Source organism: Cydia amplana, chromosome 23 (assembly GCF_948474715.1).
Source record: "Cydia amplana chromosome 23, ilCydAmpl1.1, whole genome shotgun sequence".
Lineage (NCBI taxonomy): Eukaryota > Metazoa > Arthropoda > Insecta > Lepidoptera > Tortricidae > Cydia > Cydia amplana.
The window spans coordinates 6859009-6875856 of NC_086091.1; the positions used below are offsets into that span (position 1 = coordinate 6859009).

General features: G+C 36.6%; 1 protein-coding gene across 1 annotated transcript in view; it reads left to right on the forward strand.

The window, feature by feature from the left end:
* Positions 1-9644: 9644 nt before the first annotated feature.
* Positions 9645-16848, forward strand: part of LOC134658830 (GTP cyclohydrolase 1) — a 31322-nt gene continuing 24118 nt past the window's right edge. The window contains exon 1 of the mRNA XM_063514497.1: positions 9645-9759. Within this exon, the coding sequence (XP_063370567.1) occupies positions 9666-9759 (94 nt within the window). The 5' untranslated portion in view covers positions 9645-9665. The remainder of the gene's footprint in view (positions 9760-16848) is intronic.

A 16848-nucleotide genomic window follows, 5' to 3' on the forward strand; every position in this document is an offset into this window, starting at 1 on the left:
TTGAAAATTTCGATTCCGTACAAAAATATGAGAAGTTTCCGAAAGTTTCTCATGTGGAAATTTTGTTTTTGGAAATTTTCCAACGGCACAGCAGTAGCCATAATGTACCTGGGATTTAAAGATGAACCATTTACTTTTATAAAACTATACGATGTTCAGTTATTTCTACTCGACCACGAGGACTTTTATTTGAAAAAAACTAAAAAAAATGAAATATAGTCAAAAATCAACCAGTCACTGTTTTTCATATTTTTTAAATAGATATTACTCGTGATTCTGAGTAGTCAGCAGCAGAAGTTGCTAAGCGGGCCAGGTGTTCAAAATGATCTTGACGCGACTTTGGGCGTTTTCTAAAATAAATATCGAAAACCTGATTCTTTCAAATCTGGACGTTCTTGGGCTCATTCTACTCAGAATCGACAGCATTCTCAACCCTTCCATTAAAAAAAGATGTCCCAAAATGTCCAATTGTCCATTCCATTACGTCACGTTTTATTATGAGAAAATTTTTCACTTGTATGGACGTGACGTAGTGGAATGTACAATTTTCATACAAATTTTTGGGACAAGTTTTTTTATCATCAGGATTGAATATGCTAGTGATTCTGAGTTGAAAGAACCCAAAAACACCAGGATCCGTGAGAATCGGGTTTTCAATACTTATTTTAGAAAAAGCTCTTTTATTGTTAAGAGAATAAGATAGTGTCGAGGTAATTTTGAACCCATCGCCCGCTTAGCAACTTCTGCTACTGACTTATGATTATAATATCCCAAAATTTGGTAGTTTAAATAATGGCGACCTACAAGTTAAACCTGGGCCATATTGTATGAAATTAGAGTCGGACCAAGGTAACTCTGCAATCTGCATGGCATTTGCAATAACAAAGTGTTGCAATGTCATCAAAGTTATCTTAGTGTAAGGCCTGAGTGGACGCTCGAGTTGGGCGTGCAGCGGGGCGGGGCGTGCGGCGTGCATGTTAAACAAATGCAAGCGTATAGGAGCGTCCTTAGTGCACGCTGCTCACATCACGCGTGAGCCCGACGCCACGCTGCACGCCCCGCCGAACGCTCCGCTCCGAGCGTCCACTCAGGCCTTACACTTAAGACGGACTCTTTTCAACTTGTAACTTGTACCATTATAAAATAAGGTTCGGCTATCTGCAAAAATGAGAGTGCAATACACCTACATTACATGTATTTTGTTATTAATGTCTATGTCTATGTCTAGCAAATAGGGACCCTATTCAATAAACCTTTAAATTGTCCTAGCGTATTTCTGTATTGGTAATTTTGTACCTAGATGTGTTTTGTTTTCTAGGTTTATTGGGAATGTTTTGTTAATAATAGATTTTTGATTAAATTATTTTAGTTATATAAGCAGTTTCACTGTTCCTCGCTCAATATGTAAGAACTTTACAGCCATTACTATAAGAGTCGGACCACTCTAAGATTTAATTGCAAGTAATACGTCAAGTATGAAGTTTATAGGGATAATATCTGGGTGACCGAGCTTCGCTCGGAAAACATATAATAACTCGGAAATGCGCGTTTTCCCAGAGATAAGACCTAGCTAGATCGATTTTTCGCCCCCGAAAACCCCTATATACCAAATTTCATCGAAATCGTTAGAGCCGTTTACGAGATCCCCGAAATATATATATATAAATAAATAAACAAGAATTGCTCGTTTAAAGGTATTAGATAGATAGATAGATGAATGCTTACTGCCAAGTTTGTGCAGTTAGAAATTTTATTAGAGTCTATGTCTTAATTCATTCAGTGGTTCTTAGAATATTTTGGCGGCTTTCGAAGATAACTTATGGTTTTCGAAATTTTTACATAACCCTGTCGCTCATTTTTGCTTACGTAATGTAAACTCCAGTACTGACTATAGGATTAATTTTGGAGGAACCTCACAAAAAGCCTTTCGGTCCTCTAGAAACGCTGTGCTATCCCTAATCCTAAATACTACTACATATATAATATATTATTATTATACAGGGTGCTTCCTGTAACAGGAGCAATAAATTAAACTGTAGGCTGTACTCCTCAAACTGACCAACATTTGTTCAGCAACTTTTAAAAATTATGAATCCTTTAGACTTCCTCTTTTTCATACAAAATAAATATTGCCTTCAATGTACGCTGACATCAGTGTGTTTGACGTTGCTTGTCACGCTTTAAACATAATAAAATTTGCAATACATTGCGTCTTAGAATAAACTTTAAAGTGTAATAAAAATCAAAACCTGAGTTATTTTCAAAAGTTGCTGAACAAATGTTGGTCAGTTTGAGGAGTACAGCCTACAGTTTAATTTATTGCTCCTGTTACAGGAAGCACTCTGTACATGTGAAAGTAACTGTCTGTCTGTATGTCAGTCTGTTACCTCTTCACGCTTAAACCGCTGAACCGATTTAAATGATATTTGGTGTATGGATATACTTTGAGGCCCAGTGACGGATACAGGGTAGTTTTTATCAGTCATTAATGTCATTATCATTCCACGCACACGGCGGTCAGAAGTTATTAATATTTTTTCCTCGAAACAGTTCTCATTCTAGTTACATTTACATTCATTTAAATTCAATATTCAAAATGTAACTATCAGTGAACCGCAGTAAAAAGCCGACAAAGGCTAGGAATGATGAGTTGAAAAATACGTTAATTACATAACTGATTTATTTATAATTACATAATCGTTTCTAATTAAGCCGTAGAAATTAATTGCAGTTACGAGTTATTATTTGACGTCACGGCAAAATTGCCTGCCACTTATATGCCTAGTTGATAGAGCCATGACCGCAAAGCTGGTTGTCCTAGGTTCGAATCCGGTACAGCCACTTATGCACGTGATGAACACGGATATTTGTTCCATACATTTCAGTTACGCTGCGTCTTACGTAAGCGAACAACTCGCGAACGCGAGGCGGCGCGGCGCGGCGCGGCGCGGCGGGCCCAATGCGTTCGCGTTCGCAACGAGATCGCCCACGTAGGACACTTCTATTAGGTATCAAAGGATTGATTCACCCCGCGCCGCATCGCTTCGCTTCGCGTTCGCGTGTTGTTCGCCTACGTGGTACGCTGCGTTAGAGTCTGTGCGTAAAGAGAAGAGTCGTGGAATGTATGGGGCCCAATACATTCCACGGCTATTCTCTTTCCGAACAGACTTTAAAAACTAAGTTATAGTTTGTCAAACGGCGGTCTCATTTCAAACATAGACATAGAAAATCATGCTATCTTTGTCTCACACTAAGTACTAGCACCCAAAAGAAAAGGATGAGTATAGTTATTTTTGTTCTTATTTACTGACAATTTGGTTTGACCAACTATATTTCCAAAATGTGACCTTGCCTTGCTTGAACAAATTGTCTACGAGGCTATATTTTCACTCTTTGGTCTATGCCATGGTCTCAATTCTGACAATGCCATAGAATCCAAAAGAAAAAAACAATTCTGACATTGACATTACTTAACGCAACTCAGAGAATAATATAAAAATACTATGTAATTTATCCACCACTACAACGTAACTATAATATTGTTAAAATGCGTGCAAAGTAATAATTAATGATAATTATTTCATCAGCAATGCAATATATACAAGTGTAAACTATGAAACGCGATGCCTCAATGGAAAAGAGTTTAGATTTGTCTCCGTAAATAAAAATCCTTAAAGTAACTGAATCAATATGCTATCGAAACTAACATTTGGATTTAATGTTGTGCAATCAACAACGATGATGTCAAAATAAGAAGAATAGAAGACACTTTAAGTCTGTACAAGGATGGAATAGAAGATAATGACAAAAACAACAAAACAAAGTTCAAAATAAACTTATGCCAGTTAAACTGCATATTTGATTAAACTATTTATAAGACACAATAAATGAAAATGGAAACTGTAACTTTAGTCCTAACTAATAATCCTTTTGACAAGCCTTTTAGTAGAACAGATTCATGTAATGTTTATAAAATGAGGATAACTGATGTTAAACTTAAAGAAATAGATAAGTGTTTGAAAGAGTACGCATTCGGTAGCAAAAGCGAGAAATCTAATACCAATTGTAAGAATAATTTTACAGAATGGACGATAAAACTTATCGAAAAACATCAAGCAATATGCAAGAAAAAGAACGAGAAACAGGAAAAGACTGTGCTATTTTTACATTTGTTTATGAATTGGTGGATAAGTATCACTTCTAAATTCCGCAATTCATATTCAAAGCTAGTGGACGATACTATATCTCCCAGTCCTACTCCTCATTATGAAGAAAATCCTGTTCAAAATGCAAGATTACCACATCCAGGTGGAATAATTAAAGAAGAAAAATGCAACCATCCAAAACCTTGTATGGACAATTTTAGCCTCGCTAATTTTGATTGTAAAGAAGAAAAATCTAGAAAAGTTATTACAAGCTCACGACAGAAACAAATAAAAACGAATGTAAAGACTTCTGAACTTATAGACCATATACAAGCCAAAGATAAAAGGTCTGATACAGAAGAACGTAGACCAAAATGTAACACAAGTTATACAAGACAGAAGACTTCAAAGAAAATCAAAGAGTCAAAACGCAAAAAGCCCACACAATGGAAGCCAGCCAAGAAAATTCGGTATCCGTCGAATAGATCTTGTAAAATTAAAGTCAAACACAGGATTTCATCTATGCTAGCGAGGTTTAAGAAGAAGGAAAGATACTTTAAAATGGGGTTCTTCTTAAGAAGTCTAGTATCATGGAAATCGCCTGGTTACACCAGGTTATTATAGATTATTTTAATAAAATGATCATTATGTTAAAAATATTGGCCCATAAAGATCTTTTTATTTTTCTAGCTACAAAGCTATAATCGAATAAAGGGTATTTATAAATCTCAATGTATTAATTTAAATCCTAAAACATAATTGTTGATATTACCTACCTACTAAACATTATTTTACAAATACCTAATAGGTAAACTTTTTTATTTCATCTTTTATGCGAAAGGTTTCACGACAATCCATTCAGAATACTCGAATTCCCTAGTTTTTGCATTTTTAAGTCTAACGGCCCTCCTCTGTGTACAAAATTTTTAAATTGTAGCATTTGTATCAAAAAATATTTCAACTTTAAAATTGAATTAAAATTAATTAACTTAATCTGTTAACTAATGTAGGATGGCCAGAAATATACAAGTAGCAGAAAAATACTATACACAGCACGTAAAAAATACACAAATTCGGCCTTAATACAATGGTATAAAGCAGAGAAGTGTAAAGATCTATTGAAGTAATCTATCCTGATAAAATATCAGTAAAAAGCCAAAGTCACACGACCGAAGCCAGGGGGCAAAAACTAGTAAATAAATAAACATTCTCACAATGCTATTGAACAGCTATACATGAATCTATGCGTAAAAAAGTTCAATCAACTATTTCCATTAAATATGATTATGAGTCTTAACATTTTATATATAGAGTTGAAATTCCTTTTGCTCTTGTTGATATTGTGGTCTTTTTTACGGTCCGCTATGATGACCGAGACCTCGAATACGGTCGAATTGATTCTTGCAATCTCTTTTGTCACCTCATGGCCAAATGTTATATAATTATAACATAATACGTCTGTATCGAGTATGAAGGCTTAACCGTTAAACATTTGATATTATTTGATAGACTCTGACTACACTAACTTTGCACTTTACTTAGTACTGTCGACAAATCGACAAATAATTTCGTAATTAATTTTTTGATGCTCATTTATTTAATAATGTTTTTGATTGTACTAAAATGTAAGAAATAAAAGCAGTCAGTCTTAAAGCTGAGGTAGGGTAGCGGAGTGGATTAAGGTGTCAGAGGGCCCTCCCCCTCCCCCCCCCCGCTCCCCCATCCCCCCTGGTGATGCGGGGAAGCGGGGCGGGAGGTAACAGACAACTTGAAGCGAACGAGAGAGAGTTAATTCAGTAAAGACAAACATTCAGTATACTTACCTTACCTTAAATTAGTGACACTGGATTTGCAATCCGGAGGTCACGGGTTCAAACCCCGGCTCGTACCAATGAGTTTTTCGGAACTTATGTACGAAATATCATTTGATATTTACCAGTCGCTTTTCAGTGAGGAAAACACCGTGAGTAAACCGGACTAATCCCAATAAGGGCCTAGTTTACCCTCTGGGTTGGAAGGTCAGATGGCAGTCGCTTTCGTAAAAACCAGTGCCCACGCCAATTCCTGGGATTAGTTGCCAAGCGGCCCTCAGGCTCCCATGAGCCGTGGCAAAATGCCGGGACAACGCGAGTAAGATGATGAAATCAGAGTCACTGGATTTTTGAACTTAAAATATTCCGTGCAAAGTTAGTTTGGTCCGACTCTAGGCGGTTATTTATATTTTTATATTCAGGCAAACTTCCCTCTTATTTAAAGTCCGTTAAATGACGTCAAACAGTTCAGTAGGAAATAAAACACTTCATTTCTTAGTATTTTGTGACTAGTTTATACGTGTTTTGTTTTAACGTACCTAAAGGTAGGTAATCCCCAAGCAAATTATTACCTACTAAGAAATATAGTGACACAGAAAAGCAGGATTTTTGAAGTGAAAACTTCTTTAGCGGCGCTGTGCACTTTTTAGGTGGGGAAAAAATGTTAAACTCGAGACAGCGTAAGACGATCACTTGACCGTAAGATTTAGATGGCCACTCATTTAGATGGCATTTAAATCAATTAAAGAAAAACTCAATGACATTACATGAAAAACTGTTACATGTAATGTCATTGAGCTTTTCTTTATTGATTTAAATGCCATCTAGTGAGTTTCGCTCTAACTGGTATTAATATAACTCTAGTACTAACAGTGATGTGCTTAGGGGTTTCAAGTAATTATCGCTAACGCTAGGTGGCGTTAACCTCAATTATACATAGTGCATTTTGCACTAGTCATTGAGTTTTCACTTCTGCTGGCACTCCCTGAGTGCAATGCAACCCGTTGTTTTTTTCTTAATTTTAAGAGTCATAAGTCATAAGAACCCGCCGCCATAAAGCTGCTTCCATACTATTAATGATACGCTCTCATTTTAAAATGACATGCTTAAATTATATGATACTTGGCTTGATTTACTTATTTGAAAATCTTAACATACTCGTATAATCTATGTCTGGGACCAGTTTTCGTTACAAAAAAATGTTATACATAGAAAATAGAGTGAATGGAATTTTTATATAAAACTCCTAAGTAGCTGAGGTGTTCAAAGTGATTTAAAGGAATGTTGATTTTGTCAAATACATGTACTTAAAAACAGTCGAACTGTATTCTTACTTGGCGTTGGTAAAAAACGCAACACAAGCAGTAAAGTTACGTAAGTATATTATACTTGCATTAAGCAGCAAAAACTGCTGAATGCAGAAATTAATACAACTTTTCATGACGTCATGGCATTTAAATAATGCTTACTAGTATTAAAACAAGGAAAGACTTACCACAAATAATATCCTAGGTAGCGACTGTCGCTATCAGATATATCGGAGCGGCTGAGGTGCTCAAAAACATATCAACACGACTCTAACGCCTTGACAACAGAGGCGTGTTGAGATATTTATGAGCGCCTTGGCCGCTCTGATATATATGATGGCGACTGTACCTACAGTTGTATTTAGTGGATAGTGGACGATCGCTGCTCCATAAAATCGTAATCCCCATTTTCCTCACATTGTGCAATATATTTTAAAACAATTTATTGTAGGTATTTATACTTATCAATAAAAACCATATCTATGCCTTTTGATTTTTATGTCTTTCCCATCTAGCACAATGGTGTTCCGGACCTTTGGGAGGCGTGCGCGGAGCCGAAGCCAACACATAGAGGGCCTTTTAACACTTTACCGAGGGTACCGAGGGGTACGCAGAGGCAGCACCCGCCAGGGTGTAAGGACTATTGAGATCTGAAATGAACTAGGTTATTGGGTGAAAGCACATACAAGACATCCTCTAGACTGAGCATAGTAACGCTCCCCCTCTGCCACAAATATACGGTAGTTTTACTCCATTTTCGAGTCAAAGTGTCTTTGTGTGACGTCCGTGTCTTTGAACGGACCAATCACGGCACGGGACTCGCTCACCTCGTCCCCCGCACCCCAGTATTTTTGGCAGCATCGGTTTCATGAAATAATTGCTCTAAACTCCGTCTAGAGGATTCCTAGTCTATGGGTGAAAGCGATGAACTAAGTACGGAGCTATAGTGTAAAAAAACGGACGCCTGCCTAATAAAACGGTATGCAATTTTATTTCCGGCAGACGATGACTCGCCCTCACAAGATGGGCAAAAAAGCGACATCTAGGATGGATCAAGGGCAACACCGGTGTTAGCGGCTCAGGGGTGTCGAGACGTGTGCGCCGCTTTCTACCCAGTGCATTCTTATGCATATTTCACTTCCACCCACATGGACCTTATAGCTCTAACGACTCCACTCCGACCGGCTAAGGCAAGCCAGAGACAGAGAATCCTGTCCCACCGCTTCCTTTCCTTGTCTTGCCCTTATTGTTGTCTTGTCTTGTTGTGTGTTGTCTTGTCCTTGCGGGTAACAAAACTCCCCAGGAACACTCGGATATGTGAGGTCGTTAACCCCCAACAGCTCACCACAAGCTGCCCTGCGTTGACTGATTGCACTGGTAAAACCAGCGCGCGATAGGATCCTCACATCCCTACTCCTTTTTATTATTATTACTTATATAAGAACTAGCGACCCGCCCCGGCCTGAAACACTCTATCTATTTAAAAAAACGGCATCAAAATCCGTTGCGTAGTTTTAAAGATCTAAGCATACATAGGGACAGACAGACAGCGGGAAGCGACTTGTTTGTTGTTTTATACTATGTAGGTAGTGATTAGAAGCGAAAAACTAATTCCTTACAATTTTATAAAAGCTCCTAACTTTTATAATCGGAAAAAAAATATTTTTTTAATATCCAGAAGCGAAATGACAACTATGTTTGTATGAAGAAGCACTACATTTGTATATTAGGTATGTATTTTTTTACATATACCTATGTTCATAAACATAAATGTATTTTGAACTTTTTAAAGGTTTTAAACCTAAAAACACAACAATAGCTTAGGGTTGTCGGGAAGTGAGAATATAGGAAAGTTTGAATCTGAAGGCCTTCTATTATTTGATAAAATTAAATAATCTGCTGCAACAATTATAATGTATTTCATCGTTCACAGTCCATCGATTATTAATTACTGCTTAGAAGATAAAATTGCTCTGAAACTGTCTTATTTCTTACATCAGGGCATTTTGAGCCATAAGTCTAAGTGCATAAGGTTTGTCATAATGTCTAGCCATTTCTCTTGATTTATGTCAGTCAATACGCCGGTTAATTAGATGACTTAGCTATATACGTCAAGACATTTGAACACAATTAACAAGATTTAAGTATAAATATAAGGAATAGAAGTAACTCAGGGCATTTGTGAGCTAGCGGCGGCCACCGGCACTCGTTTTTTAAGGCAAAAAAAAAACACTTTTTTTCTTCGCTACCGCGATTGCCTTGGCCGTTCGCTACTGGTTCCATAATCGCATAATAACACTGTAATTCTCGCTGTCCTGTCAAAGTGACGTTTGAAAGAGCGCGAAACGCGAGCGTGTTTATTTTATTAATTTCTGAACTTTTCTGTGAGTGACAAGATAAAGATGAAGGAGTTGGCCGTCGCGTTAGCCAGCCAGAGCAATGGTACCAATGGCAATGGTGTTATCGTCGCTAAAAACGGGAAAAAAACTGAAAACGGTAAGTTTTTTTTTTATTACAAAAAATACAGTTTTTTTTAGTAATTGCTGCAATCTCCAAGCAAGCAACAGAAAAGGTCTGAAATATTCTTGGTCAACCAGATCTTGTCAGTAGAAAAAGGCGGCAAATTTGAAAAATTTAGGCGCGAAGGGATATCGTCCCATAGAAAATTTGAATTTCGCGCCTTTTTTTACTGACAAGATTTGGTTGACCAGCTATAGTTTAAAAACGGATCTTTATGTATAAGTGCATAATTTTCCTGCAAGGAAGGATTTTTATCTTTTGTCTGGACACGCGGTTATTTGTATTGTGACAATTCGATAATTAAGTTGTTAATGGGAATCTGTAAGTCAACTCTACCTTTAATTATTTCAAAGCACTATCATTATAGGTTATTATTCGTACCATGACATAGCATCATGTTTCCCACGAGATAATAATGTTAAATTCGTAATTAGGTTATTAAATAGCGAATTAGTTATTTAATGTAGGTATAGTACATTTATACGCAGTAACTGGTACATGTTATTACTTATAATGTAAAGGCTAAGAATGTAGGTTCATAGCAGTTAAAAAAAACGATTTTTCGCTTAATTTCCTAGTACTCCACTAATAATTAGAGTTCTTGTTTTTTTTTCATTTAGGTACTCAAAGGTATTTTCTATAATGCTATCACACCTTAGTACCTACCTACCTAATCAAACTTACACCTGTGAAATTATCTGTTGCATAAAAGAGTTAGCTGTTTGTATTTTTGGAAAGGTTGGCTTAAGAAATAAGTTCGCCTCTGTACCTCAATTTCTGTAAAATCGTACCTAGGAACAGGAACCTAGGGGTACCTAATGCTGAAAGTTTCTAGTTCGATCTGATCACAGACCTTGTATATCTACTTTTTCTTTGATGTTTGATACGTATTACAGAAAAAATATGTCCAAAATTATTTATTATTATTGGGGTGGTACTGGGCCTTTGGGTGCCGCATCGACCAAGCATTGATCTATTGTGACGGCCCTTACTATAGTTTCATTACTATATAGTTCGTTTTCTTTAGCATTAGATTTAGAAAGAACTTGAAAGAAGGTAAGCGATTTTGACATGTCTTTTAATTGAAAAACACTTTTTCAAAATCAATAACTATTACTTATGAAAGCAGAAGACTATAAAAGATCGTATTAGATTCATAATTGTTACATATTTACCGTAACTTATTTTTAAAATGTGTTTTTCAATTAAAAGACACATCTAGATTGTTCACCTTATTTCTAATGCAAAAAAAAACGAAGTATAATGCCCGTTGCATCCAAAATTAAAGTTTAGTTTAAGTTTAAGAATAATCTAATTATTTAGATTATTCTATATGTAATTCAATTAATTAATAAGTTAAGCATATCAACTTGCAATCGATCCACCGTTTCCGGCACCCGAGCCGGTGTGGGCCGGAAGTCCAGTCGACCACAACTTCACTTATTCGATTCAATGTCAAGGCATTGTGACAGCCTTCTAAGGCCTTTTTAACTTCAAGTTACTATTTAAAAGTAGTCGACTTAGATTATAATTATAATACAGCGGTTAACTCACGTAGGTCACGTAGGTGGGGTAAATATAAGATAGGTATAGGTAAAAATTATACAAAGTTTTTAACACTCAAATATACACTCTATTTCATTCCTAATCCATTTAAAAAGAAGCCTTGTGTGTACACTTCTTTTTAAATGACATAGGAATGAAATAGAATAAGTTAAAAACTTTGTCTTATTTTTACCCGTATCTTTCAAAGTAGTATTTTAGTTGTAGCCAATTAAATCCTTCTAGCATCAAGTGCACTATTCGTACTTTTTTGAATTGTTCAATAAGATTTTAATAATGTATTCTTTATCGTGTAGAAGCATACGCATTGTCTAAAAAAATCGTCTAAAAGCAGTTTCAGGTACTATTAGCGTCATTTGTAACTATTGTTTCGTATGCATATTTCACAATAATACCCAAATGCTGACTTTGAAATAGAATATTTTATACTTAACTCGCGTTTGACAAAATTTCACACATGTTCCTAAATGTGAATAACATGTATAAATAAAAATAAATTTCTAATGAGTTTGTGCTAACGTGAATAAATTTATTAATACAAGGCGTTACGGTAATTAGTTTATATATATTATTATTATATTATTATATAGCCCTTTATTCTGAACATATTTGTTGATTTTAGTAGTAATTTTAGTTTTGAATATTTATATGAAGTCTCTTAGTTCAGTGTGCCTGTCGGCAAAGGCCTCCTCCAACTCCTTCCAGTATTTCCTCTCTCTTGCCACCCTTGTCCAGAGTGGTCCCACTGTGAGTATAATTTCGTCTTCCCATCGTGTTAATTGAGTGCCTTTCGATCTTGACCCATCTGTGGGGCGCCACATGAGAATTCTTTGGCTCCACTTCTCTGTCTTGCATCTTATAGTGTGGCCTGCCCATCTCCATTTTTGCTTGTCTGGGTGAGTGAGGATGTCTGCTACTTTTGTTCTGGTTCTTATGTCAGAGTTGCGGTTTTTATCCTGTAATTTTATACCGAGCATGCCCCTCTCCATCGCTCTCTGGCACTTCGCAAGTTTATCTCGTTGTTTTTTAGTAAGAGACCAAGTTTATATATATAGCCCCAGTTTATAAAACAAACGAAATATAACAAAATCAAGTTTGGTATGAAAAACTTTACAGAGATAGGTATAACATAAAAACTAATTACAGGACTAGGAATACCTTATCCTATTGTAAATTAGCTTTAAAATAATAAAATGAGAGCGTAACTAAGTTTGTATGGAGAACCGAGCTTGCTAGGGACTTTTGAATACTTATATTATGTCTGGGTCTCATAGAAGTTTTGTTATTAAAATCGCTCATAATATAAACCTAACCAAGTTGAAACTCATTAATTAGGTCACACGATGAATGATATCGTTACCTTGCAGTTTCTGGTCCGTGGCAGCCTCCGTGGTCTAGTTAGCACAAGGATGCTAGCAATTAGTTCACATGAGAACGTCGAGCGTTCCGACTTTAACATCTTAAGCCCTTGCTACACGGTCGCCGACAAGCCTTCTAACCGTCTGACCTTGGTCTGTCCTTGGTCAGTTTTGGTCAAATTTTGTTGGAAACAACTGACTACACGGTCCGTCCAGACCAAGGCCACGCGGTCTGAGGGGCTTGTCGGCGACCGTGTAGCAAGGGCTTTAACTTGATTTGATAGATGTGCGCGAGCGCTGCTGTCAAATCATGATATAAATTGGGGTGAACTGTGTGTCGAATAGCGTTCGTAGTGTAGTAACAGATTTAGGTAGGTGCTCGCTGTAAATTTATTAAATATTGGGCTATTGAAAAACATGTATTCAGTGAACAACGACTAATTAAACAAATAATAAAAAACCTTAGAAAAACTAACTAACCTAACCTTATTAGGCTATTTAAGAAACTATATAAAATATATAAATATACTATAAATTATTTTTCTATTTTTTTAGGGTTCCGTACCCAAAGGTTAAAAACGGGACCCTATTACTAAGACTCCGCTGTCCGTCCGTCCGTCTGTCACCAGGCTGTATCTCACGAATCGTGATAGCTAGACAGTTGAAATTTTCACAGATGATGTATTTCTGTTGCCGCTATAACAACAAATACTAAAAACAGAATAAAATAAAGATTTAAGTGGGGCTCCCATACAACAAACGTGATTTTTGACCGAAGTTAAGCAACGTCGGGCGGGGTCAGTACTTGGATGGGTGACCGTTTTTTGCTTGTTTTGCTCTATTTTTTGTTGATGGTGCGGAACCCTCCGTGCGCGAGTCCGACTCGCACTTGGCCAGTTTTTTATTAAAAATCTGGCATCAAATATATTATGTAGGTAAATATTTAAGGATGACTCACGTTAGACCGGGCGGGGGCCGGACCGGAGCTTCCCGCGCTTTGTTTTCTATGGAAAGCACCACGTGATCACCTCAGTCGTCATAGAAAATGACATGTCGAACACCTCGGCCCGGGCCGGTCTAGTCATCCTTTATACTACGCAATATCTGACGGTTCCCTATTTTATTGAGGCTTATCCCAACGGTGAATCCAGGTAGGCCCCGTAGCCAACATGTCAATCGCTAACGCTCCGTAGCGAACGGAACGCAACTGTCACTGTCACACTAATATGGAAGAGTGATAGAGAGACACAAAGCTATTCGATGGCGAAGCGATAGCGACCGTCACCTTGGCTAGGCCGCCTGGCTAGCCAAGCTGACAAACGATGATAGAAAACACCAATCGGAGCTGAAATAATGAATGGAAAAATTCACGTGACTTTTCGTAGCATCTGTCATCCCAATCAATTTTGCCGATGTACAGAGTCGCCATCAGATATTTATTTATTTAGAAATTTAATTCAGGCAACAAGGCCCATATTACAAATACCTTACACACTAACATACATATGTATTTTATAAACTTAAAACTACACACTAGTTATTTAGTCGATAAAACGGCGTGGCTCCGTTGCATCGGCTGCTCCTGTGTCGGATTCGGCAGTTTGCCCCGGAAGCTCCGAAACACGACACCCTTCGGCCAGAAGTCGGCGCACTCGATGGTCCCCTGCAGCGGTCGCGGCACGCGCACCACAAAAGAGTTGAAGTGCACGTAGTGGCGCGATCGAAGCTGGAACACCCTCAGCGTGTAACCGGTCTTCTGGTGTACATACTCCACCACTTCAGCAGCCGTGGCGGTGTAATGCAAGCGCGATACGTACAGCGCCTTACTCGGTGTAGCAATCCGCAAGCCAGAATTAGCCGGTTCGGCGGTACCACACTGAGTCTTACGAGGCGCCGTGCGCGCCTTCTTCTTTCTTGATATATTGGAGCGGTCAAGGTGTTCACAATATCTGAACGAATAATAACGCCTTGACAATAGAGGCATGCTCAGATATTTGTGAGCACCTTGGCCGCTCCGATATATCTGATGGCGACTGTACGATTGTCATCTTAGCTAGCTAAGAATCAGTTTGGGCAAAATCTTATTCTTCTTCGTCCTCACATTATCCCGGCATTTTGCCGCGACTCATGGGATCCGCTGGGGTCCGCTTGACAGCTAATCCCAAGAATAATCCTAATTTACTTCATCGTGTAAAATATTGTTACTAACGTCACTGGTCTTAGTCTAAACGCATTTACTATTAGAAATATTAGAACAAATTAAATTATTTTCAGAAAATATTCACCATAGTCACTTTTTCTAAGTATGTGACATTTATTTCAGTTTATAAACGCATTCATTACACAATGTATTACCGTAAAATGGGGTGAGTAGGCGCAAAACTGTCATTCAACCTCCTCCTGTCCTCGATAACTTTTTATTTATGATGTATATATTTATTATTATTTATTTAAACTTTATTGCACAAAAGAAAAACTTATCGTACAAAAGGCGGACTTAATGCCAAAAGCATTCTCTACCAGTCAACCTTAAGGCAAAGCAGAGAGATTGTGGGCGGTGCAGCTGCTACTACTATAGTAACAAAATTTAATATAAACCGCAAAGCTAATTTAAAAAAATTAACACACATAATATACACGATACATATAATATAAATACCAATTTAAATATATACAATAAAATATATAAATTATATAACTAAAACTAGGAATCCTACATTCTACCAGCAAAGCAATATAATAAGTGCTCCGGACGTTTGTATTTTAGTTTTTATTTTAATTTGGGTAGTTCCATTTCATAACTTTGACGATAAACAGGAAAACCCACCTCACCCCGTAGTCCCTCGTGTTTGGGGTGAGTTGGGTTTTCATACAAAGGTGATTTTGGAAGATTGTTGGATAGATTTTTTTATTATGAGTGCTCCATTTTAAATTGGAATACATTATTTTTGTAGCAGTAGCCTTAAAAACCCATCTCAACCCCCTTTCATGCCTTCTCTCCCCATTCATAACCCAACTCTCCCCGCGAACCCTACTCACCCCATTATTGTATCAGCAAAATCGCACAGTAGTGAGAACGTGGTATCTTTGACACCGGTGTCTGGTTTCGATATTACGTGCGACATACGATTCCCTCGGTTGACCAAAACCACTAATCAGGTCAAAAATTTGAGGTTTTAGTATTAAATATAGATATAATATATCTATTATGAAGTAATACGTACGAGTATTGGTTTCAATACGAGTTGGGTTACACTTTATTCCCATGGCTACAGGATTTAATTCATTTAATTCATTTAATTCATTTAATTCATTTAATTCATTTAATTCATTTATTGCGTTTATAATCATGTGTTACATAAGGTCTTACAAAGGGCATTTTACAGCTAGCGTTCACATGAACCCCGTTAGGGTACATAACAATGTACTTAACTAAAACTTAATACTAAAGTAAATTAGTGAAAAATAATTAAAAATTTAACAATTAATAAAAATATTTTTCATTTTAACTAGTTTACAAAGTAATAGGTTAAATTTAACGTCGACAATAAAATAAATTAGTTCAATTTATGTATAAGTATATAATTATTAAAAAATTCATTTAGGTATATGTAATAATTAATAAAAATAAAAATAAAAATAAAAATAAATTAATTCATTGTTTAGGATTCAATTGAGTGTATAAGAAAATATGATATACCTTTTATTAACATTTATATTTACAAATACCTATATTTTTTAATTCGATAAGGTTGTATCATTTAAAAATTCATTAACAGAGTAATAGCATCTTTTAATTAACAGATCTTTAAGTTTTCGTTTGAACAATTCATCTTTGGTTTCATTTTTTATTTCTTCTGGTATTTTATTCGCTATTAGTATACATCGGTAATACGGACCATTTCTGAACATTGCTAATTTTGAAGCTGGTAATTCTAGCTGGTTTAATTGATTTCGTCTCTGTGATTTTGTTACTTTTTGTTTAAATAAATTCATGTTCTTCCTAACAAATAGAGCTGCTTCCAGAATATAAACAGAGGGTAACGTAAGGATTTCAAGTTTAATGAAATGTGAACGACAGCTATCTGGTACCCGGGTATTTGATAGAATGCGGATGCATTTCTTTTGTAATATTAGTAACTGA